This window comes from Phytophthora infestans, genomic scaffold (assembly GCF_000142945.1).
Source record: "Phytophthora infestans T30-4 supercont1.10 genomic scaffold, whole genome shotgun sequence".
NCBI lineage: Eukaryota > Oomycota > Peronosporomycetes > Peronosporales > Peronosporaceae > Phytophthora > Phytophthora infestans.
In genome coordinates this window covers 853663-879535 of record NW_003303749.1, presented here as the reverse complement: position 1 = coordinate 879535, position 25873 = coordinate 853663, and the positions used below count along the sequence as shown (strand labels likewise).

Sequence of the window (25873 nt, the reverse complement as noted above, 5' to 3'; positions counted from 1 at the left end):
TTTTGTGTTCGCTCTGGCGGCGGGAGACTTTCGAGCCATTTGAACCAATAAAGAAACAATGCTCCATTGATGTTGGAACTGTCGCTCATGGCACACACAGCAGTCTTCTCCGCCTTCTCCATCCATTCCACTTTCCTGTATTTCCCCGAGAAAATCTAAATAGGCGGTATGCGTTCACCAGACGCGCTAACGCAGGACATTACACTCGTGTTCTCACGGTCACTGGATCGCTGAATATTTTCCCTTAATCCTTTCGGGCAAATAATTCGTTCTCCGCCATGGCCTTGAGGGCATATACCGATCTCGTCGTAGTTCTAGATACGCTTGGGTTTGTCGGTCAGGTTAAACTTCAGAAGGAGAGCCTTGGGGTTATTGAAATAGTGCAATACATGATCTGGAGCTGAAACCTCTGCTCGCTTTACATCCAATAACTGTGATCGCCGAGAAGTTAGCTGCGGGTACCGTGCTAACCAGCGCGCTACTTAAGTGTCATTGGGAAAATCGTATGAGAGGGGGAGGGTTCCAGTCATCTCCGCGGCTTCACGCATCATGCAGCACAACTCATCCTATCCGACGCACATTCCTTGCAGTGCCCGAAACTCGATTGTCTCGACAAGTCCTCTGTCTCCGCCGTCTGAGATGTACCGGAGCTGTGGGCCTGTACGAGGCATGAGTCCAAGAATGCGCATTCAGAGGGGCTCGCGGGACTCTTTGTAGACTTTAGACGCAACACAAATGCTCATGCCATCTCTAACTGCTGTCATCGCTGACCCCCTCTTCTCGAGAGGACGTCTTCATCGACTTAAGGGGGGGGGGGATTGTGAGACTTTTGTGGGGCTGGGGAGATTGCGCAATGGCTCGTTGAGAAGAGGGTGATTTCGGCTATCAATTCCTACGGCTCCGCCGCCTGATAGGACAATATTAGCGCAATCAGTGATCGTCTTAGAGCCTACTTGATTTTGTTTCTGACATGTGGAGCGGGTGACCCGAAATATCTTCTGACCCGAAATACGACGCGCATGGATAGTACCCATTGGGTACACCAAAGGTCTACCCAAGGTGTACTTTGTACAACGCTCAGGATGATCAAACCACGTTTTATATCGACACACGTACTGATGCAGCTTTTGTCGAAACCCGTGGTTAGGCAGTGTGCTGTTCGTGTTATTTTGGTCCTCAGAAGCATCGTGTTTGAGTGAAGGACGTCCAGAGATATGGCGCCGTCTCGTCCGCCTTTCTTACGCCCAACACCAGCGCCTTATACATGCTCTCCGCTCTACAAAGGTCGGCCACCACCGGCCAAGGTCACGAAAGAAGCACGCCGTGCTCCAGTCTCGGACTCCAAGAGAACTTACCGGCTCACTGCGATGACTACAAGATCTTTTAACGAGTTCACGTGTATTACGAAAGGTACGTACAGAGCTTTCGACGCACTCCGGAGGTCACCCCTCATCATTGTATTCTAACCTAACCCTTCGAGCAAATGCTAAGATTTCACTGGCTTGGAAGATATTCTCGGAAATGTTTTATCCTGACCTCCAAAGTCAGAATAAAGTTATTCCAGCAAAATCACCTGCTAAAATTGTTATCCGATGGCTGGTCACGAAGAGCTAGGCTTTCCGAAGACACCAGTCACTTTGCATTCGTCGTTGAGGATGGACAGCGAGCTAATTGCGGTGGTCGTGTGTGCTCTAATAGGCGCATATGTGCGTCTACTGGAGGTTGATGGAACAAGCATGCGGGACAACAACGAGGTAGTTCACACGGTAAGAACAGATTTCGGTAGGCAGAATTACGACTGTCGGCTAGATGATACTTGCTTTCGAAGTGTCTTTCGGGTCGGGTGAGGATGCTTTGAGGCAGCCGTGGTATTTATCGAAGCTAAATGGCCTATATATTATAAGGGTGGTCCGAACTTCTTAGGAAAAAATCGAACGTTTTTACTAAGAGAAAAGGTTGCCTTTGTACTTTGCTACCTTGGATCTCGTGGGAGTCTAGAGACGTGTACCACAAGTTAGGTGTTAATAAGTCGACAGGTTCTTATGCATTAATTCGAATTATTTACATTTTGTATTGTGAGCGAGAGCGAGAGCGCTTCATATTCTACCCAAGAAGTGCATGTGAGTGATCCGAGGTAGCATCAGATTCTGAAAGTGTGTGTGTGGAATTCCGAATGTGGCAGGTTGTATTGACGGAGCCCGAATTAGATGCTCTCGTCCGGCGGCTTTCTGGGGGTAGTACTGCAGAAAAGAGCTTCCTACCTACAATGCTAGGGCGATCGTCGATGTTCATCAGCGCATTATAGTGTTTTCAATCCGCTCTGGTAGCTGCAACGGCCAATCTGTGTAAAACAGAAGACGCCGGGTATGCCTTACGTGTGTACATACTGACCCCGTTTGCACACAACGAGCGCGACAACCCAGTAATAAACAAGTTCAACAAGTCGCACTCAAGAACTCGTATGGCCGTCTAGATGATTTTTGGATCGGCTAAAGGTCGTTTCCGAATACTAAGACGCGAGACCAACATGAACAGTGACGAGGAAGATGGAAAAGGAATCACTAGTTGTTTTGTGCTACACAATTTTGCTCTAACGTATGAGCAATACTCACTAGTGGTCTTGGCTACACTGGTGAACGACGAATAGGACAGCCGAATGCTGGACGAAATGGTTTGACACGACAACGACAGCGCTGATGTCTCGATGGTGTATCAAGTCGACGAGGACTCTCACGAAGAGTTGGTGCAGGACAGGCGTATCGTTAGAAAGCTAGTGCATTCAGTGGTCGTTTGACAGCAGCCATAATATAGCTCACATTTGCTCCGTTATGGACGCAATACTTTGCAGCATAGCTTTCGTCACAGATGCTGCAACCTAATCTGCTACTTCGTCGAGCTTAGTCTTTAATTCCGCCTCACGATTTCCAACTTCCATAATGTTCTGACGAACCGACACTACTTTGGTTCGAGCTGTTGCAAGCTCATTGGCGCCAGGCGTCGCGGGCTTCCCCGCGATGTGGCTCACTAGCGACGAGACGGATGACGCGAGTGTAGACAAGTCCTGGTCCTTTTTGGACCGCTTGGCAAGGGTGTTTTTGGCAGGAGAGAAGACAGAAGGCCGCTTGTTTTGGTCTCGAGCAGCTGTGGCAGGATGTGTGTCGCTCCCAAGCTGTTCATTCGATTCGTGATTAGCATCGTCACTATGGAAGCCGTCTATGGACTCTTCGACTACTGCTGCAGAGCAGAGGGTTGCAAGACTGTGCTCGCTGTCCGCAATTGCATTTCCATTGAAACCACTAAAGGGCCCCAAACACTTGAGCATCGTATCTCAATATGGAGGAAGAGGAGTGATGTCATCTGTTTTATTGCTGCTTTGCGTATCTTCTTCATTAGTTTCGAAACCACCGGCAAACCATGTAAGCAAATTACAAATAACACAGTTTATAGTATGTGGCAACTGAGCTTCAACTTACTTTGTATTGAACAGTAAGCATTTTACAGACTTTTGACACGAATACCAGTTCGTTCAGTACCTAATCTTGACGATGCCACACTGCCAATTTGACTTCTCGTCAATTTGTTCCTAGCTTAACAAACCTGTCAAAAATATCTTCTGTCCGAAAGCGAAGCTTCAGCAGCTCAATCGTCGAATTAAGAGTAATGCGACAGTTAGCTCTTAAATTATTATCGACAGTGTAAAACACGCTTCTGTACCTCAGCTGCTGTCCAATTACTAGCGCGCTGCTTCCTTTGCCGCGTCGGCTGTACTCCATTCGGGCTTGTCAACGCGGTGCGTGCCCTTGTTGCTGTCGCTTGGTAGCCTTCAGATCTCTGACGGGTGTCAAAGCAACTCAATGAAGCAAACCAGTATCCTCTCAGTATTGCGCGGGATGGGGCTCTCGGGGTAGTCCTAGAGCGTCTATCGACTGTTTGGTACCTAGTACGGGTAGCCTTTGGTCTTCTACCGGGGACGGGTGGCGCTCGGGCTTCTGTTGGATCGTGACTGTTGGTCGGTGGGAAGTGTTTGTTACTCTTTAGAAGCTGAAATCGCTTATGACGAAACAAAAGCTTATTCTGAACCCGTTTCATTTGGTTTTATATCTCCAGTACCGCTATCCCGAAATAAGTTACTAAATGAAACAGTCCCTAACAGCAGGGGCTCCGAATAAATACTACTACTGGGAATAAATTAAAATGTTCCCGTAAATAACTTACTATGAAGCGGTGAAACTTAAAATTTAGTAATGTATTTCAAATTTTCTCAGGAATAAGTTTTTTTTGGAATGATTGTACAGCTCACTACTCACATTAACAGTACCAGCTACCCTCATACGTACCAGCTACCCTCTACTGCTATTCACTCCTCCTACGTCGAGCTGCGTGGAGAGGATCTTCTCCCAGGCTAAGCGCCTTCTTTCTCATCATCAAAAAGAGCAGCCTCAAAGTGATCCCTGTGCGATAAGGCAACAGGCGCTTTTGGTCGGCGAAAACTGATGGTGAAGCTGTGAATCGCCGGTCCGCGTAGTGCTTTTTGTCGAGTCAATTTTTGCTATTTTATTGTGTAAGTATTTTTAATAATTGACTGCTCGACGACCTTGAATCCCATACAATTATTTATTTTACATTGACTTCTTAATAACATTGCAGTTGTATTAACCTTCCCCCCCCCGCACTTACGGCTATTTTCAATTTCTGTCTACGACCTCACATGTTGTATATACAACATGTTAAAAATAGGCTAAACTTGAATTTTGTATTGACCTCCGTAAGTACGAATACGTTTTCTGCACTGCGGGAAGATCAGACGCTCGGTGATACATTGATTGCGAGCTTGTTCGCAGCGCTATGTAGCCACATGCTGTCTAAGACACCCACGCTGCGCCAACAAACCTGAAGAAGACGTATATCCAACATATTAGAAGTGTCCCTTTTACAGGGCTTGAACATGCCATGTACGAAGCGCAATGGCTATCTGTACAGTCATCAATGATTGCAACACATTTATATTGAATCAGGTTAGGTATTCATCGACAAGCCCACTCTTACTCGCTATCGTCCTCTCCAGCACATCCCTCCCCACCACTTCTCTCTTCAGCGCCGACATCAGTGTCGGAACCAGCGCCCCCCTCCACAGTACCGCTGCCAGCGCCTCCCTCCTCCGCACCGCTGCCTTCGGAACCAGCGCCCCCCTCCACAGTACCGCTGCCAGCGCCTCCCTCCTCCGCGCCGCTGCCTTCTTCCGTATCACTAGCGGCGCGTCGGCGCTTCTTTGTCGGGCTGCGCATCTGGGAATTTACGACCAACACGAGGGTGAGGCCGCTCCTCTCCGTTCTACCACATGACATGCCAGAATTGGGTGGCATGTCATGGTGTTTCCTGGGTAGTGGCCCGGCCGGACTCGGTCACAGAGGTAGACACTGTGCATGAAGAAGTACAATTAGTCAAAGTACGATTGCATAGGCCACTGTCACACTTACTACTTGTTGCCGTCGCTGCATGCCTCGCAATAGAACCCCGTTGCACTGCGCTGGCCGACCTTCTGCTTGCGAATCGAGCAGACCTTGCACTGGTGTTGTGGCCTCTTCCGAACACCTTCCCGGATCTGGGTCCACTCTGGAAACTCGGTCAATTTGTGGGCAGCTGATATCGAGGCCACATTTTGGTCGGAAGGTGCTGTAGAAAATGTCTGCATGATAATAAACGAGTCAGATACGATACAACATCTACCACATGATCGCCGGCAAACATGTAGTATATACCTCATCAATGAAGTCAGCCGAAGTGACCTGCAAAAGCTGCGCCTGTAACTCTGCTAGAAACTCGGCATGATCAGCACCTTCACCAACCATTTTCCGAGCCTCACGGAAAATGATATAGGCATTCACGAGTGCCATGTCGACTAGGCCTAAGAAGACCGTCTTGTAGTACTTTCGAAAGCGCACCGAGAGTTGCAGCGAATAGCGCTGTAGCCTTAGCTGGTCGTGGATATCAACCCCGCCCATCCAGCGATGATAGTCGCGCATCGCTGATGGGCAGGGTATGATTTCCTTTCTGCCGCCACGTAGATGCCGCTCTTCGATGGTACAACAACAACAGCATAAGTTAGGAAGCTCGTCGTCACTAAGACACGACTCAAAAGTAACTTACCGCAGTTCATAGATGTACTGCTGCCAGTCGAGAGATGTAGACAGGAAGCGGTTCCACCAAAGCATTACCTGTAGAGATCGCAGTCCTTTGCGACGGCGATCGTGCTGGTCCCGCGCGGGGTATGAGTTGGACGATGTTGCTGCTTTGGTCAAGAGGGCTGGCGGAAACCCTTTCTTGTTTGGCTGTATAGTGCCAACCGTGTATACATTCCGAGCCAGGAGCTGCAAAGCTAACTGAATCGACGTATAGAATCGATCCGTCACCACAGCGTGGTACACACCTTCTTCTGGGGCAGGAAGAACTTCATGCAGATTACGGATAACCGCTGCAGGGCCAGAGTTCGGGTCTGCTGAAAATTGGGTCGTCGATTGACCTCCGAGCTCGTCTGAGGGCTGGTTAGTTCCACAAAATACTTAGATGCAGCACAATACAACATTCCAAACAATACAGAGGTAGACAAATACAACATGTGAGACTTAGCCAAAAAAAAAAATACTCCACGATAGAGGCCGTCAAACTACGTACCGTAGACAATACGCTGTGTCAGCACAGCATGTCATAAACAGTTTCGTGCCCCATTTGTGGGGCTTGTCCTTCATAAATTACCTGGTCACGTTGTGACGACTTCTTGATGGAATCATGGCCTCGTCGAACGACACAACGGGAGGAACGTTGTATCCCCTTGCAAACGTCTGCTGTAGCGTGTTCACTACGGAGCGGACTTTCCAGGCGCGGTCCGTTTCAGCTCACGGGTCTGTGTTGTCGGTAAAATGCAGGTTTTGCATGATGCGCTCAAAGCGCGACTTCCCCACGAAGTCGCCAAATGTGCCTTTTGGAACAGCGCCTACCCGGGTCGCTCCCCCGTGATCCGCAAAACGGCGCTTGTGAGGGATCAACATCTTTGCGATAAGAAGCCCGATACAATGCACAATGTCCTCTGGCTTTATGTCCTTGTGTTTCTTGGTCTCCCGCAACATCACATCTTCCCTAGTCAACTCTGCATCATCAGCCACTCGCTTCGCATGTATTCTGTCGACCCGTCGATTGAGATGCTGATGATAGTATCGATTACTCTCAGTAGCTATCCGGCGCCAAAGCCGACGAGGCATGAAGAAGAAGAAGAGTTGTAACGGGGACTCAGCTACTTCAATCGCTGCCTCCGTTGGTCCATTGTCACCACTGTATAGACTCGATATGGTCCTGCTCGTTCAGGATGCGATGCGGTATCTAAACATCATACAACATATACCACATTAGTTTCATGTTGTATATACATCATCTCACAAACCTTACCAAACTCCCAGCCGTCTACTCGCATCTTCTTCAGAGCAGCATCATCCTGCGCGAGCGCTTGCATCTCGTCTTTTGTCAGCGTGTTCCAATTGTTTGTGGTTGTGTTCCAGTCACGTCGCAGCTTGCCGATAGCTGCCTACAGACGTTGCTTCTCCAGCTCTCTTTGGGCTTTCCTCTTGTCACGATTGAGGAGCGCTGCACCGTCCAAACTACCATCACTATCACTTGAAAGAATTTCATCTGCATCCTTGCTGAGAAGGTCGTCGTCCGTGTGCTTTGCAGACAAGTCCTGCTCCTCAATATACCAGTCATCCGAATCTTCGCCTTCGCCATCCAAGTCCGAGTTGAGAGCTCCATTATCATAATCTTCAACGGATGCATTCATAGCTGGAGCGGAAGACGTGAGTGGCTCAGTCGTATCCATACTCAAAACCCTGTCCCAAAGTAGTTCACATCACGCGTCAATATACATCTTCTATGCGTTCACACATGCAGTATATATATAATCGCAGAAGCTACCTGGCCGTTTGATGTCTGGTTGGGGGCAGGGCTGTGGCTTCGAGTGGTATTGGTGGTGATCTGAAACAACATAACATCAGATACAACATGAGCACAATTAGTTAATGTAGTATGTTCAGCATGTCGAGAATCACGTACTTTGATGCAGACAGCATACTCTCGTCGTCTGCATCTGAATCCTCAACTGGTTCAGCAAGGTGCGGACTGGCTGTTTACTTCTGCTTCGAAGACTTTGACGAATTCCTCCTCCTTGCTGCTGCTAGTGCTTTCAGCGCTGCTTGGCGCGCTTCAGCCCCGCTGCGTTCTTCGTCGACCACGTGCGCACGTTCCCTTGCTTTCTCGGCATCACGTCGTGCAGATATAGACTCCACACGGGCTACAGCTTCCATTTCTTTGAACGCGTTCCTTTCCTTCGCCAAAGCTTTGCGCTGGGACTTGGTCATCTTCGTCTTCCCCTTTCCAGGTTTTTTCTCCGCTTTGGCCTTAGCTGCGAGACGAGCTGCCCGCAGCTTCTTTGCCGCTGCAATGTACGACGCCGTCTTTCCAACAGGTGGTCGGCTCGGAAGCGCCGGAATGGATTGCCCACGAGTCATAGCCGTCGACGTCTGCCTTACCTTCGTCGCGGCCACCGTAGTCGTCTGCGTTGCCCCCGCGGCCTCGTTCCCGAAGTCAGCATCCGTCTCCCTCTCTCCGTTCAGGTATGCTGTGTGTTGGGCAGTCAAGCGCACCCGATCCTCCGAGCTTTTGCCTTCCAGGCGGGCGAGGAAGGCTTCTGACTCGCGACGCGTTTTGCGTCGGCCAACCATCTCTGGTCCCCGTTGCTTTTTCTCGAATGTGTGAAATCAGTGTATTACACGAGGCGAGAGTCAGCAACTTTTGTGACAAATCGGAGGAGTTTTGTGTGCGTGTACTGTGCATTTTTCAGCCAAACCCTGTGCATTTCACTGTCTTTAACATGTTGCATATACAACATGTGGAAAAACAGGACCTGGCGCACCTTTTGGTCACATGTCGTCAAATACAACCTATAGGTGCGGGGGGGGGGGGTTAACGGGATCCCTGCCTAACAGTCTCAACCAGCCTTTCCTCTCTGTTGCGCATACGGCTACACACCGGGACTTTGGACTTTGGACCATGTAGTGTTTGTAGGCAACCTGCTCATTAGGAGCCAATCGTCGATCAGATCGCCCACACCTTCGGGCAAAGCAAGACTATATTTATACGCGAACTGATACCCCTTTACGCAGGATCACATACTGTCAATACCGATCAATTTAAAACACACGTTCGGACGCTATTTTCACCTTTTGACAGACCTGTGGTGTATCCATACACGTGTTGACATTTCACATGTACAAATGACAGCGTCTCACGACCGTCCCAAACGCCACGGGCAAATCGATCACGCCCCTCACTCGTATCTCGTTCCCAGACACACTGTCCAAGCTCCCATCGTAAGGCATCAGAATGTTTAAAGCTTCGCTTTAACAGTCGTCTGTCCACCGAACTAGTGATGGCACTCGTGTAGCCAGCATTTTCAGGCGGCAGACACCATCCAAAAGTGGTTTAACACTTCCGGCACAGCAAACCACGCGCTTGCCTTCTGGAACAACACGTTCAACCTCTTCCCGAACGTCACCGTGACTAGTTATAAACAGCCCGGGTCATATTCGTGACTTCGACGCTTTTCGCGCGTTCACTGTATACATTTCAGGCGACTCTTCCAGCGCGGTAGCACGGGACAGGGATGCTTGGGTGTCGTCTCGGAAAGTTAACAGTCTTGGAACGCCGTCAGTGGCACGTTCCACACCGGACGGTAGTAGCTCCACGCCCGATAGGAAGAAAGGAGGAAGGAAGTCGATTCTTGTAGCGAGGCCATCGGCCGGGGCCTCTCGCGTGGTGGAGGTGGTCGTAGAAGAATGTAAAAGAAGCTTGTTGAAAGTAGTTACCCTTACCCCGCAAATCCGAAAGTGATTTTAGTCAACTAAACCGAACGCGTCGGACTTCGACGCGTTCCTAAGCATGACACCCCCTCTTGAGGTACCAAGCGTTACTCGAGGGGCGACATCCGTCCTCTTTGTAGTGACAACCCACCTTCTTCACCGTTAATGTGTCTCTTTAATTCGTCTGCCATCCGTCCTTGCACTTGGTGCTATCCCAGGTACGTACCCTACACGATTCCCTCAACGGAGATGCGCTCATTCGAGACATGTCAGTTTGGCAGATGAGCATACATCGTGACACAAAGCAAGACTATATTTATACGCGAACTGATACCCCTTTACGCAGGATCACATACTGTCAATACCGATCAATTTAAAACACACGTTCGGACGCTATTTTCACCTTTTGACAGACCTGTGGTGTATCCATACACGTGTTGACATTTCACATGTACAAATGACAGCGTCTCACGACCGTCCCAAACGCCACGGGCAAATCGATCACGCCCCTCACTCGTATCTCATTCCCAGACACACTGTCCAATCTCCCATCGTAAGGCATCAGAATGTTTAAAGCTTCGCTTTAACAGTCGTCTGTCCACCGAACTAGTGATGGCACTCGTGTAGCCAGCATTTTCAGGCGGCAGACACCATCCAAAAGTGGTTTAACACTTCCGGCACAGCAAACCACGCGCTTGCCTTCTGGAACAACACGTTCAACCTCTTCCCGAACGTCACCGTGACTAGTTATAAACAGCCCGGGTCATATTCGTGACTTCGACGCTTTTCGCGCGTTCACTGTATACATTTCAGGCGACTCTCCAGCGCGGTAGCACGGGACAGGGATGCTTGGGTGTCGTCTCGGAACGTTAACAGTCTTGGAACGCCGTCAGTGGCACGTTCCACACCGGACCGTAGTAGCTCCACGCCCGATAGGAAGAAAGGAGGAAGGAAGTCGATTCTTGTAGCGAGGCCATCGGCCGGGGCCTCTCGCGTGGTGGAGGTGGTCGTAGAAGAATGTAAAAGAAGCTTGTTGAAAGTAGTTACCCTTACCCCGCAAATCCGAAAGTGATTTTAGTCAACTAAACCGAACGCGTCGGACTTCGACGCGTTCCTAAGCATGACACCCCCTCTTGAGGTACCAAGCGTTACTCGAGGGGCGACATCCGTCCTCTTTGTAGTGACAACCCACCTTCTTCACCGTTAATGTGTCTCTTTAATTCGTCTGCCATCCGTCCTTGCACTTGGTGCTATCCCAGGTACGTACCCTACACGATTCCCTCAACGGAGATGCGCTCATTCGAGACATGTCAGTTTGGCAGATGAGCATACATCGTGACACAAAGCAAGACTATATTTATACGCGAACTGATACCCCTTTACGCAGGATCACATACTGTCAATACCGATCAATTTAAAACACACGTTCGGACGCTATTTTCACCTTTTGACAGACCTGTGGTGTATCCATACACGTGTTGACATTTCACATGTACAAATGACAGCGTCTCACGACCGTCCCAAACGCCACGGGCAAATCGATCACGCCCCTCACTCGTATCTCATTCCCAGACACACTGTCCAATCTCCCATCGTAAGGCATCAGAATGTTTAAAGCTTCGCTTTAACAGTCGTCTGTCCACCGAACTAGTGATGGCACTCGTGTAGCCAGCATTTTCAGGCGGCAGACACCATCCAAAAGTGGTTTAACACTTCCGGCACAGCAAACCACGCGCTTGCCTTCTGGAACAACACGTTCAACCTCTTCCCGAACGTCACCGTGACTAGTTATAAACAGCCCGGGTCATATTCGTGACTTCGACGCTTTTCGCGCGTTCACTGTATACATTTCAGGCGACTCTCCAGCGCGGTAGCACGGGACAGGGATGCTTGGGTGTCGTCTCGGAACGTTAACAGTCTTGGAACGCCGTCAGTGGCACGTTCCACACCGGACGGTAGTAGCTCCACGCCCGATAGGAAGAAAGGAGGAAGGAAGTCGATTCTTGTAGCGAGGCCATCGGCCGGGGCCTCTCGCGTGGTGGAGGTGGTCGTAGAAGAATGTAAAAGAAGCTTGTTGAAAGTAGTTACCCTTACCCCGCAAATCCGAAAGTGATTTTAGTCAACTAAACCGAACGCGTCGGACTTCGACGCGTTCCTAAGCATGACACCCCCTCTTGAGGTACCAAGCGTTACTCGAGGGGCGACATCCGTCCTCTTTGTAGTGACAACCCACCTTCTTCACCGTTAATGTGTCTCTTTAATTCGTCTGCCATCCGTCCTTGCACTTGGTGCTATCCCAGGTACGTACCCTACACGATTCCCTCAACGGAGATGCGCTCATTCGAGACATGTCAGTTTGGCAGATGAGCATACATCGTGACACAAAGCAAGACTATATTTATACGCGAACTGATACCCCTTTACGCAGGATCACATACTGTCAATACCGATCAATTTAAAACACACGTTCGGACGCTATTTTCACCTTTTGACAGATCTGTGGTGTATTCATACACGTGTTGACATTTCACATGTACAAATGACAGCGTCTTCACGACCGTCCCAAACGCCACGGGCAAATCGATCACGCCCCTCACTCGTATCTCGTTCCCAGACACACTGTCCAAGCTCCTATCGTAAGGCATCAGAATGTTTAAAGCTTCGCTTTAACAGTCGTCTGTCCACCGAACTAGTGATGGCACTCGTGTAGCCAGCATTTCCAGGCGGCAGACACCATCCAAAAGTGGTTTAACACTTCCGGCACAGCAAACCACGCGCTTGCCTTCTGGAACAACACGTTCAACCTCTTCCCGAACGTCACCGTGACTAGTTATAAACAGCCCGGGTCATATTCGTGACTTCGACGCTTTTCGCGCGTTCACTGTATACATTTCAGGCGACTCTCCAGCGCGGTAGCACGGGACAGGGATGCTTGGGTGTCGTCTCGGAACGTTAACAGTCTTGGAACGCCGTCAGTGGCACGTTCCACACCGGACCGTAGTAGCTCCACGCCCGATAGGAAGAAAGGAGGAAGGAAGTCGATTCTTGTAGCGAGGCCATCGGCCGGGGCCTCTCGCGTGGTGGAGGTGGTCGTAGAAGAATGTAAAAGAAGCTTGTTGAAAGTAGTTACCCTTACCCCGCAAATCCGAAAGTGATTCTAGTCAACTAAACCGAACGCGTCGGACTTCGACGCGTTCCTAAGCATGACACCCCCTCTTGAGGTACCAAGCGTTACTCGAGGGGCGACATCCGTCCTCTTTGTAGTGACAACCCACCTTCTTCACCGCTAATGTGTCTCTTTAATTCGTCTGCCATCCGTCCTTGCACTTGGTGCTATCCCAGGTACGTACCCTACACGATTCCCTCAACGGAGATGCGCTCATTCGAGACATGTCAGTTTGGCAGATGAGCATACATCGTGACACAAAGCAAGACTATATTTATACGCGAACTGATACCCCTTTACGCAGGATCACATACTGTCAATACCGATCAATTTAAAACACACGTTCGGACGCTATTTTTACCTTTTGACAGACCTGTGGTGTATTCATACACGTGTTGACATTTCACATGTACAAATGACAGCGTCTTCACGACCGTCCCAAACGCCACGGGCAAATCGATCACGCCCCTCACTCGTATCTCGTTCCCAGACACACTGTCCAAGCTCCCATCGTAAGGCATCAGAATGTTTAAAGCTTCGCTTTAACAGTCGTCTGTCCACCGAACTAGTGATGGCACTCGTGTAGCCAGCATTTTCAGGCGGCAGACACCATCCAAAAGTGGTTTAACACTTCCGGCACAGCAAACCACGCGCTTGCCTTCTGGAACAACACGTTCAACCTCTTCCCGAACGTCACCGTGACTAGTTATAAACAGCCCGGGTCATATTCGTGACTTCGACGCTTTTCGCGCGTTCACTGTATACATTTCAGGCGACTCTTCCAGCGCGGTAGCACGGGACAGGGATGCTTGGGTGTCGTCTCGGAACGTTAACAGTCTTGGAACGCCGTCAGTGGCACGTTCCACACCGGACCGTAGTAGCTCCACGCCCGATAGGAAGAAAGGAGGAAGGAAGTCGATTCTTGTAGCGAGGCCATCGGCCGGGGCCTCTCGCGTGGTGGAGGTGGTCGTAGAAGAATGTAAAAGAAGCTTGTTGAAAGTAGTTACCCTTACCCCGCAAATCCGAAAGTGATTCTAGTCAACTAAACCGAACGCGTCGGACTTCGACGCGTTCCTAAGCATGACACCCCCTCTTGAGGTACCAAGCGTTACTCGAGGGGCGACATCCGTCCTCTTTGTAGTGACAACCCACCTTCTTCACCGTTAATGTGTCTCTTTAATTCGTCTGCCATCCGTCCTTGCACTTGGTGCTATCCCAGGTACGTACCCTACACGATTCCCTCAACGGAGATGCGATCATTCGAGACATGTCAGTTTGGCAGATGAGCATACATCGTGACACAAAGCAAGACTATATTTATACGCGAACTGATACCCCTTTACGCAGGATCACATACTGTCAATACCGATCAATTTAAAACACACGTTCGGACGCTATTTTCACCTTTTGACAGACCTGTGGTGTATCCATACACGTGTTGACATTTCACATGTACAAATGACAGCGTCTTCACGACCGTCCCAAACGCCACGGGCAAATCGATCACGCCCCTCACTCGTATCTCGTTCCCAGACACACTGTCCAAGCTCCCATCGTAAGGCATCAGAATGTTTAAAGCTTCGCTTTAACAGTCGTCTGTCCACCGAACTAGTGATGGCACTCGTGTAGCCAGCATTTCCAGGCGGCAGACACCATCCAAAAGTGGTTTAACACTTCCGGCACAGCAAACCACGCGCTTGCCTTCTGGAACAACACGTTCAACCTCTACCCGAACGTCACCGTGACTAGTTATAAACAGCCCGGGTCATATTCGTGACTTCGACGCTTTTCGCGCGTTCACTGTATACATTTCAGGCGACTCTTCCAGCGCGGTAGCACGGGACAGGGATGCTTGGGTGTCGTCTCGGAACGTTAACAGTCTTGGAACGCCGTCAGTGGCACGTTCCACACCGGACCGTAGTAGCTCCACGCCCGATAGGAAGAAAGGAGGAAGGAAGTCGATTCTTGTAGCGAGGCCATCGGCCGGGGCCTCTCGCGTGGTGGAGGTGGTCGTAGAAGAATGTAAAAGAAGCTTGTTGAAAGTAGTTACCCTTACCCCGCAAATCCGAAAGTGATTCTAGTCAACTAAACCGAACGCGTCGGACTTCGACGCGTTCCTAAGCATGACACCCCCTCTTGAGGTACCAAGCGTTACTCGAGGGGCGACATCCGTCCTCTTTGTAGTGACAACCCACCTTCTTCCCCGTTAATGTGTCTCTTTAATTCCTCTGCCATCCGTCCTTGCACTTGGTGGTATCCCAGGTACGTACCACTACCCGATTCCCTCAACGGAGATGCGCTCATTCGAGACTGTCATTTGGAGATGAGCATACATCGTGACACAAAGCAAGACTATATTTATACGCGAACTGATACCCCTTTACGCAGAATCACATACTGTCATACCGATCAATTTAAAACACACGTTCGGACGCTATTTTCACCTTTTGACAGACCTGTGGTGTATCCATACACGTGTTGACATTTCACATGTACAAATGACAGCGTCTCACGACCGTCCCAAACGCCACGGGCAAATCGATCACGCCCCTCACTCGTATCTCGTTCCCAGACACACTGTCCAAGCTCCCATCGTAAGGCATCAGAATGTTTAAAGCTTCGCTTTAACAGTCGTCTGTCCACCGAACTAGTGATGGCACTCGTGTAGCCAGCATTTCCAGGCGGCAGACACCATCCAAAAGTGGTTTAACACTTCCGGCACAGCAAACCACGCGCTTGCCTTCTGGAACAACACGTTCAACCTCTTCCCGAACGTCACCGTGACTAGTTATAAACAGCCCGGGTCATATTCGTGACTTCGACGCTTTTCGCGCGTTCACTGTATACATTTCAGGCGACTCTTCCAGCGCGGTAGCACGGGACAGGGATGCTTGGGTGTCGTCTCGGAACGTTAACAGTCTTGGAACGCCGTCAGTGGCACGTTCCACACCGGACGGTAGTAGCTCCACGCCCGATAGGAAGAAAGGAGGAAGGAAGTCGATTCTTGTAGCGAGGCCATCGGCCGGGGCCTCTCGCGTGGTGGAGGTGGTCGTAGAAGAATGTAAAAGAAGCTTGTTGAAAGTAGTTACCCTTACCCCGCAAATCCGAAAGTGATTCTAGTCAACTAAACCGAACGCGTCGGACTTCGACGCGTTCCTAAGCATGACACCCCCTCTTGAGGTACCAAGCGTTACTCGAGGGGCGACATCCGTCCTCTTTGTAGTGACAACCCACCTTCTTCACCGTTAATGTGTCTCTTTAATTCGTCTGCCATCCGTCCTTGCACTTGGTGCTATCCCAGGTACGTACCCTACACGATTCCCTCAACGGAGATGCGCTCATTCGAGACATGTCAGTTTGGCAGATGAGCATACATCGTGACACAAAGCAAGACTATATTTATACGCGAACTGATACCCCTTTACGCAGGATCACATACTGTCAATACCGATCAATTTAAAACACACGTTCGGACGCTATTTTCACCTTTTGACAGATCTGTGGTGTATTCATACACGTGTTGACATTTCACATGTACAAATGACAGCGTCTTCACGACCGTCCCAAACGCCACGGGCAAATCGATCACGCCCCTCACTCGTATCTCGTTCCCAGACACACTGTCCAATCTCCCATCGTAAGGCATCAGAATGTTTAAAAGCTTCGCTTTAACAGTCGTCTGTCCACCGAACTAGTGATGGCACTCGTGTAGCCAGCATTTTCAGGCGGCAGACACCATCCAAAAGTGGTTTAACACTTCCGGCACAGCAAACCACGCGCTTGCCTTCTGGAACAACACGTTCAACCTCTACCCGAACGTCACCGTGACTAGTTATAAACAGCCCGGGTCATATTCGTGACTTCGACGCTTTTCGCGCGTTCACTGTATACATTTCAGGCGACTCTTCCAGCGCGGTAGCACGGGACAGGGATGCTTGGGTGTCGTCTCGGAACGTTAACAGTCTTGGAACGCCGTCAGTGGCACGTTCCACACCGGACCGTAGTAGCTCCACGCCCGATAGGAAGAAAGGAGGAAGGAAGTCGATTCTTGTAGCGAGGCCATCGGCCGGGGCCTCTCGCGTGGTGGAGGTGGTCGTAGAAGAATGTAAAAGAAGCTTGTTGAAAGTAGTTACCCTTACCCCGCAAATCCGAAAGTGATTCTAGTCAACTAAACCGAACGCGTCGGACTTCGACGCGTTCCTAAGCATGACACCCCCTCTTGAGGTACCAAGCGTTACTCGAGGGGCGACATCCGTCCTCTTTGTAGTGACAACCCACCTTCTTCACCGTTAATGTGTCTCTTTAATTCGGCTGCCATCCGTCCTTGCACTTGGTGCTATCCCAGGTACGTACCCTACACGATTCCCTCAACGGAGATGCGCTCATTCGAGACATGTCAGTTTGGCAGATGAGCATACATCGTGACACAAAGCAAGACTATATTTATACGCGAACTGATACCCCTTTACGCAGGATCACATACTGTCAATACCGATCAATTTAAAACACACGTTCGGACGCTATTTTCACCTTTTGACAGACCTGTGGTGTATCCATACACGTGTTGACATTTCACATGTACAAATGACAGCGTCTTCACGACCGTCCCAAACGCCACGGGCAAATCGATCACGCCCCTCACTCGTATCTCGTTCCCAGACACACTGTCCAAGCTCCCATCGTAAGGCATCAGAATGTTTAAAGCTTCGCTTTAACAGTCGTCTGTCCACCGAACTAGTGATGGCACTCGTGTAGCCAGCATTTCCAGGCGGCAGACACCATCCAAAAGTGGTTTAACACTTCCGGCACAGCAAACCACGCGCTTGCCTTCTGGAACAACACGTTCAACCTCTTCCCGAACGTCACCGTGACTAGTTATAAACAGCCCGGGTCATATTCGTGACTTCGACGCTTTTCGCGCGTTCACTGTATACATTTCAGGCGACTCTTCCAGCGCGGTAGCACGGGACAGGGATGCTTGGGTGTCGTCTCGGAACGTTAACAGTCTTGGAACGCCGTCAGTGGCACGTTCCACACCGGACCGTAGTAGCTCCACGCCCGATAGGAAGAAAGGAGGAAGGAAGTCGATTCTTGTAGCGAGGCCATCGGCCGGGGCCTCTCGCGTGGTGGAGGTGGTCGTAGAAGAATGTAAAAGAAGCTTGTTGAAAGTAGTTACCCTTACCCCGCAAATCCGAAAGTGATTCTAGTCAACTAAACCGAACGCGTCGGACTTCGACGCGTTCCTAAGCATGACACCCCCTCTTGAGGTACCAAGCGTTACTCGAGGGGCGACATCCGTCCTCTTTGTAGTGACAACCCACCTTCTTCACCGTTAATGTGTCTCTTTAATTCGTCTGCCATCCGTCCTTGCACTTGGTGCTATCCCAGGTACGTACCCTACACGATTCCCTCAACGGAGATGCGCTCATTCGAGACATGTCAGTTTGGCAGATGAGCATACATCGTGACACAAAGCAAGACTATATTTATACGCGAACTGATACCCCTTTACGCAGGATCACATACTGTCAATACCGATCAATTTAAAACACACGTTCGGACGCTATTTTCACCTTTTGACAGACCTGTGGTGTATCCATACACGTGTTGACATTTCACATGTACAAATGACAGCGTCTTCACGACCGTCCCAAACGCCACGGGCAAATCGATCACGCCCCTCACTCGTATCTCGTTCCCAGACACACTGTCCAAGCTCCCATCGTAAGGCATCAGAATGTTTAAAGCTTCGCTTTAACAGTCGTCTGTCCACCGAACTAGTGATGGCACTCGTGTAGCCAGCATTTCCAGGCGGCAGACACCATCCAAAAGTGGTTTAACACTTCCGGCACAGCAAACCACGCGCTTGCCTTCTGGAACAACACGTTCAACCTCTTCCCGAACGTCACCGTGACTAGTTATAAACAGCCCGGGTCATATTCGTGACTTCGACGCTTTTCGCGCGTTCACTGTATACATTTCAGGCGACTCTTCCAGCGCGGTAGCACGGGACAGGGATGCTTGGGGTGTCGTCTCGGAACGTTAACAGTCTTGGAACGCCGTCAGTGGCACGTTCCACACCGGACCGTAGTAGCTCTACGCCCGATAGGAAGAAAGGAGGAAGGAAGTCGATTCTTGTAGCGAGGCCATCGGCCGGGGCCTCTCGCGTGTGGAGGTGGTTCGTAGAAGAATGTAAAAGAAGCTTGTTGAAAGTAGTTACTCTTATCCCCGCAAATCTGAAAGTGATTCTAGTCAACTAAACCGAACGCGTCGGACTTCGACGCGTTCCTAAGCATGACACCCCCTCTTGAGGTCCAAGCGTTACTCGAGGGGCGACATCCGTCCTCTTTGTAGTGACAACCCACCTTCTTCACCGTTAATGTGTCTCTTTAATTCGTCTGCCATCCGTCCTTGCACTTGGTGCTATCCCAGGTACGTACCCTACACGATTCCCTCAACGGAGATGCGCTCATTCGAGACATGTCAGTTTGGCAGATGAGCATACATCGTGACACAAAGCAAGACTATATTTATACGCGAACTGATACCCCTTTACGCAGGATCACATACTGTCAATACCGATCAATTTAAAACACACGTTCGGACGCTATTTTCACCTTTTGACAGACCTGTGGTGTATCCATACACGTGTTGACATTTCACATGTACAAATGACAGCGTCTTCACGACCGTCCCAAACGCCACGGGCAAATCGATCACGCCCCTCACTCGTATCTCGTTCCCAGACACACTGTCCAATCTCCCATCGTAAGGCATCAGAATGTTTAAAGCTTCGCTTTAACAGTCGTCTGTCCACCGAACTAGTGATGGCACTCGTGTAGCCAGCATTTTCAGGCGGCAGACACCATCCAAAAGTGGTTTAACACTTCCGGCACAGCAAACCACGCGCTTGCCTTCTGGAACAACACGTTCAACCTCTTCCCGAACGTCACCGTGACTAGTTATAAACAGCCCGGGTCATATTCGTGACTTCGACGCTTTTCGCGCGTTCACTGTATACATTTCAGGCGACTCTTCCAGCGCGGTAGCACGGGACAGGGATGCTTGGGTGTCGTCTCGGAACGTTAACAGTCTTGGAACGCCGTCAGTGGCACGTTCCACACCGGACCGTAGTAGCTCCACGCCCGATAGGAAGAAAGGAGGAAGGAAGTCGATTCTTGTAGCGAGGCCATCGGCCGGGGCCTCTCGCGTGGTGGAGGTGGTCGTAGAAGAATGTAAAAGAAGCTTGTTGAAAGTAGTTACCCTTACCCCGCAAATCCGAAAGTGATTCTAGTCAACTAAACCGAACGCGTCGGACTTCGACGCGTTCCTAAGCATGACACCCCCTCTTGAGGTACCAAGCGTTACTCGAGGGGCGACATCCGTCCTCTTTGTAGTGACAACCCACCTTCTTCACCGTTAATGTGTCTCTTTAATTCGTCTGCCATCCGTCCTTGCACTTGGTGCTATCCCAGGTACGTACCCTACACGATTCCCTCAACGGAGATGCGCTCATTCGAGACATGTCAGTTTGGCAGATGAGCATACATCGTGACACAAAGCAAGACTATATTTATACGCGAACTGATACCCCTTTACGCAGGATCACATACTGTCAATACCGATCAATTTAAAACACACGTTCGGACGCTATTTTCACCTTTTGACAGACCTGTGGTGTATCCATACACGTGTTGACATTTCACATGTACAAATGACAGCGTCTTCACGACCGTCCCAAACGCCACGGGCAAATCGATCACGCCCCTCACTCGTATCTCGTTCCCAGACACACTGTCCAAGCTCCCATCGTAAGGCATCAGAATGTTTAAAGCTTCGCTTTAACAGTCGTCTGTCCACCGAACTAGTGATGGCACTCGTGTAGCCAGCATTTCCAGGCGGCAGACACCATCCAAAAGTGGTTTAACACTTCCGGCACAGCAAACCACGCGCTTGCCTTCTGGAACAGCACGTTCAACCTCTTCCCGAACGTCACCGTGACTAGTTATAAACAGCCCGGGTCATATTCGTGACTTCGACGCTTTTCGCGCGTTCACTGTATACATTTCAGGCGACTCTTCCAGCGCGGTAGCACGGGACAGGGATGCTTGGGTGTCGTCTCGGGAACGTTAACAGTCTTGGAACGCCGTCAGTGGCACGTTCCACACCGGACCGTAGTAGCTCCACGCCCGATAGGAAGAAAGGAGGAAGGAAGTCGATTCTTGTAGCGAGGCCATCGGCCCGGGGCCTCTCGCGTGGTGCAGGTGATCGTAGAAGAATGTAAAAGAAGCTTGTTGAAAGTAGTACCCTTACCCTCGCAAATCCGAAAGTATGCTAGTCGAACTTAAACCGAACGCGGTCCGGACTTCGACCGCGTTGCTAAGCATGACACCCCCATCGTGAGGTACCAAGCCGTTACTCGAGGGGCCGACATCCGTCTCCTTTGTAGTGACCAGCCCACCTTCTTCACCGTTAATGTCGTCTCTTTAATTCGTCTGCCATCCGTCCCTTGCACTTGGTGCTATCCCAGGTACGTACCCTACACGATTCCCTCAACGGAGATGCGCTCATTCGAGACATGTCAGTTCGGCAGATGAGCATACATCGTGACACAAAAGCAAGACTATTTTTATACGCGAACTGATACCCCTTTACGCAGGATCACATACTGTCAATACCGATCAATTTAAAACACCCGTTCGGACGCTATTTTCACCTTTTGACAGACCTGTGGTGTATCCATACACGTGTTGACATTTCACATGTACAAATGACAGCGTCTTCACGACCGTCCCAAACGCCACGGGCAAATCGATCACGCCCCTCACTCGTATCTCGTTCCCAGACACACTGTCCAATCTCCCATCGTAAGGCATCAGAATGTTTAAAGCTTCGCTTTAACAGTCGTCTGTCCACCGAACTAGTGATGGCACTCGTGTAGCCAGCATTTCCAGGCGGCAGACACCATCCAAAAGTGGTTTAACACTTCCGGCACAGCAAACCACGCGCTTGCCTTCTGGAACAACACGTTCAACCTCTACCCGAACGTCACCGTGACTAGTTATAAACAGCCCGGGTCATATTCGTGACTTCGACGCTTTTCGCGCGTTCACTGTATACATTTCAGGCGACTCTTCCAGCGCGGTAGCACGGGACAGGGATGCTTGGGTGTCGTCTCGGAACGTTAACAGTCTTGGAACGCCGTCAGTGGCACGTTCCACACCGGACCGTAGTAGCTCCACGCCCGATAGGAAGAAAGGAGGAAGGAAGTCGATTCTTGTAGCGAGGCCATCGGCCGGGGCCTCTCGCGTGGTGGAGGTGGTCGTAGAAGAATGTAAAAGAAGCTTGTTGAAAGTAGTTACCCTTACCCCGCAAATCCGAAAGTGATTCTAGTCAACTAAACCGAACGCGTCGGACTTCGACGCGTTCCTAAGCATGACACCCCCTCTTGAGGTACCAAGCGTTACTCGAGGGGCGACATCCGTCCTCTTTGTAGTGACAACCCACCTTCTTCACCGTTAATGTGTCTCTTTAATTCGTCTGCCATCCGTCCTTGCACTTGGTGCTATCCCAGGTACGTACCCTACACGATTCCCTCAACGGAGATGCGCTCATTCGAGACATGTCAGTTTGGCAGATGAGCATACATCGTGACACAAAGCAAGACTATATTTATACGCGAACTGATACCCCTTTACGCAGGATCACATACTGTCAATACCGATCAATTTAAAACACACGTTCGGACGCTATTTTCACCTTTTGACAGACCTGTGGTGTATCCATACACGTGTTGACATTTCACATGTACAAATGACAGCGTCTCACGACCGTCCCAAACGCCACGGGCAAATCGATCACGCCCCTCACTCGTATCTCATTCCCAGACACACTGTCCAATCTCCCATCGTAAGGCATCAGAATGTTTAAAGCTTCGCTTTAACAGTCGTCTGTCCACCGAACTAGTGATGGCACTCGTGTAGCCAGCATTTTCAGGCGGCAGACACCATCCAAAAGTGGTTTAACACTTCCGGCACAGCAAACCACGCGCTTGCCTTCTGGAACAACACGTTCAACCTCTTCCCGAACGTCACCGTGACTAGTTATAAACAGCCCGGGTCATATTCGTGACTTCGACGCTTTTCGCGCGTTCACTGTATACATTTCAGGCGACTCTCCAGCGCGGTAGCACGGGACAGGGATGCTTGGGTGTCGTCTCGGAACGTTAACAGTCTTGGAACGCCGTCAGTGGCACGTTCCACACCGGACGGTAGTAGCTCCACGCCCGATAGGAAGAAAGGAGGAAGGAAGTCGATTCTTGTAGCGAGGCCATCGGCCGGGGCCTCTCGCGTGGTGGAGGTGGTCGTAGAAGAATGTAAAAGAAGCTTGTTGAAAGTAGTTACCCTTACCCCGCAAATCCGAAAGTGATTCTAGTCAACTAAACCGAACGCGTCGGACTTCGACGCGTTCCTAAGCATGACACCCCCTCTTGAGGTACCAAGCGTTACTCGAGGGGCGACATCCGTCCTCTTTGTAGTGACAACCCACCTTCTTCACCGTTAATGTGTCTCTTTAATTCGTCTGCCATCCGTCCTTGCACTTGGTGCTATCCCAGGTACGTACCCTACACGATTCCCTCAACGGAGATGCGATCATTCGAGACATGTCAGTTTGGCAAATGAGCATACATCGTGACACAAAGCAAGACTATATTTATACGCGAACTGATACCCCTTTACGCAGGATCACATACTGTCAATACCGATCAATTTAAAACACACGTTCGGACGCTATTTTCACCTTTTGACAGACCTGTGGTGTATTCATACACGTGTTGACATTTCACATGTACAAATGACAGCGTCTTCACGACCGTCCCAAACGCCACGGGCAAATCGATCACGCCCCTCACTCGTATCTCGTTCCCAGACACACTGTCCAAGCTCCCATCGTAAGGCATCAGAATGTTTAAAGCTTCGCTTTAACAGTCGTCTGTCCACCGAACTAGTGATGGCACTCGTGTAGCCAGCATTTTCAGGCGGCAGACACCATCCAAAAGTGGTTTAACACTTCCGGCACAGCAAACCACGCGCTTGCCTTCTGGAACAACACGTTCAACCTCTTCCCGAACGTCACCGTGACTAGTTATAAACAGCCCGGGTCATATTCGTGACTTCGACGCTTTTCGCGCGTTCACTGTATACATTTCAGGCGACTCTTCCAGCGCGGTAGCACGGGACAGGGATGCTTGGGTGTCGTCTCGGAACGTTAACAGTCTTGGAACGCCGTCAGTGGCACGTTCCACACCGGACCGTAGTAGCTCCACGCCCGATAGGAAGAAAGGAGGAAGGAAGTCGATTCTTGTAGCGAGGCCATCGGCCGGGGCCTCTCGCGTGGTGGAGGTGGTCGTAGAAGAATGTAAAAGAAGCTTGTTGAAAGTAGTTACCCTTACCCCGCAAATCCGAAAGTGATTTTAGTCAACTAAACCGAACGCGTCGGACTTCGACGCGTTCCTAAGCATGACACCCCCTCTTGAGGTACCAAGCGTTACTCGAGGGGCGACATCCGTCCTCTTTGTAGTGACAACCCACCTTCTTCACCGTTAATGTGTCTCTTTAATTCGTCTGCCATCCCGTCCTTGCACTTGGTGCTATCCCAGGTACGTCCCCTACACGATTCCCTCAACGGAGATGCGCTCATTCGAGACATGTCAGTTTGGCAGATGAGCATACATCGTGACACAAAGCAAGACTATATTTATACGCGAACTGATACCCCTTTACGCAGGATCACATACTGTCAATACCGATCAATTTAAAACACACGTTCGGACGCTATTTTCACCTTTTGACAGACCTGTGGTGTATCCATACACGTGTTGACATTTCACATGTACAAATGACAGCGTCTTCACGACCGTCCCAAACGCCACGGGCAAATCGATCACGCCCCTCACTCGTATCTCGTTCCCAGACACACTGTCCAAGCTCCCATCGTAAGGCATCAGAATGTTTAAAGCTTCGCTTTAACAGTCGTCTGTCCCACCGAACTAGTGATGGCACTCGTGTAGCCAGCATTTGCAGGCGGCAGACACCATCCAAAAGTGGTTTAACACTTCCGGCACAGCAAACCACGCGCTTGCCTTCTGGAACAACACGTTCAACCTCTTCCCGAACGTCACCGTGACTAGTTATAAACAGCCCGCGTCATATTCGTGACTTCGACGCTTTTCGCGCGTTCACTGTATACATTTCAGGCGACTCTTCCAGCGCGGTAGCACGGGACAGGTATGCTTGGGTGTCGTCTCGGAACGTTAACAGTCTTGGAACGCCGTCAGTGGCACGTTCCACACCGGACCGTAGTAGCTCCACGCCCGATAGGAAGAAAGGAGGAAGGAAGTCGATTCTTGTAGCGAGGCCATCGGCCGGGGCCTCTCGCGTGGTGGAGGTGGTCGTAGAAGAATGTAAAAGAAGCTTGTTGAAAGTAGTTACCCTTACCCCGTAAATCCGTATGAGAAGCTAGTCAACTAAACCGAGCGCGTCGGACTTCGACGCGTTCCTAAGCATGACACCCCCTCTTGAGGTACCAAGCGTTACTCGAGGGGCGACATCCGTCCTCTTTGTAGTGACAACCCACCTTCTTCACCGTTAATGTGTCTCTTTAATTCGTCTGCCATCCGTCCTTGCACTTGGTGCTATCCCAGGTACGTACCCTACACGATTCCCTCAACGGAGATGCGCTCATTCGAGACATGTCAGTTTGGCAGATGAGCATACATCGTGACACAAAGCAAGACTATATTTAT

The 25873-nt window shown here is 50.3% G+C and overlaps 1 protein-coding gene across 1 annotated transcript; it reads left to right on the top strand.

The window, feature by feature from the left end:
- Positions 1-1214: 1214 nt before the first annotated feature.
- Positions 1215-1947, top strand: PITG_06843 (uncharacterized protein; the record flags this gene model as incomplete). Its single annotated transcript, XM_002904780.1, has 3 exons — positions 1215-1410; positions 1699-1766; positions 1924-1947. The coding sequence occupies 3 exons, from the start codon at positions 1215-1217 to the stop codon at positions 1945-1947; spliced, it is 288 nt and encodes a 95-aa protein (XP_002904826.1).
- Positions 1948-25873: the final 23926 nt, after the last annotated feature.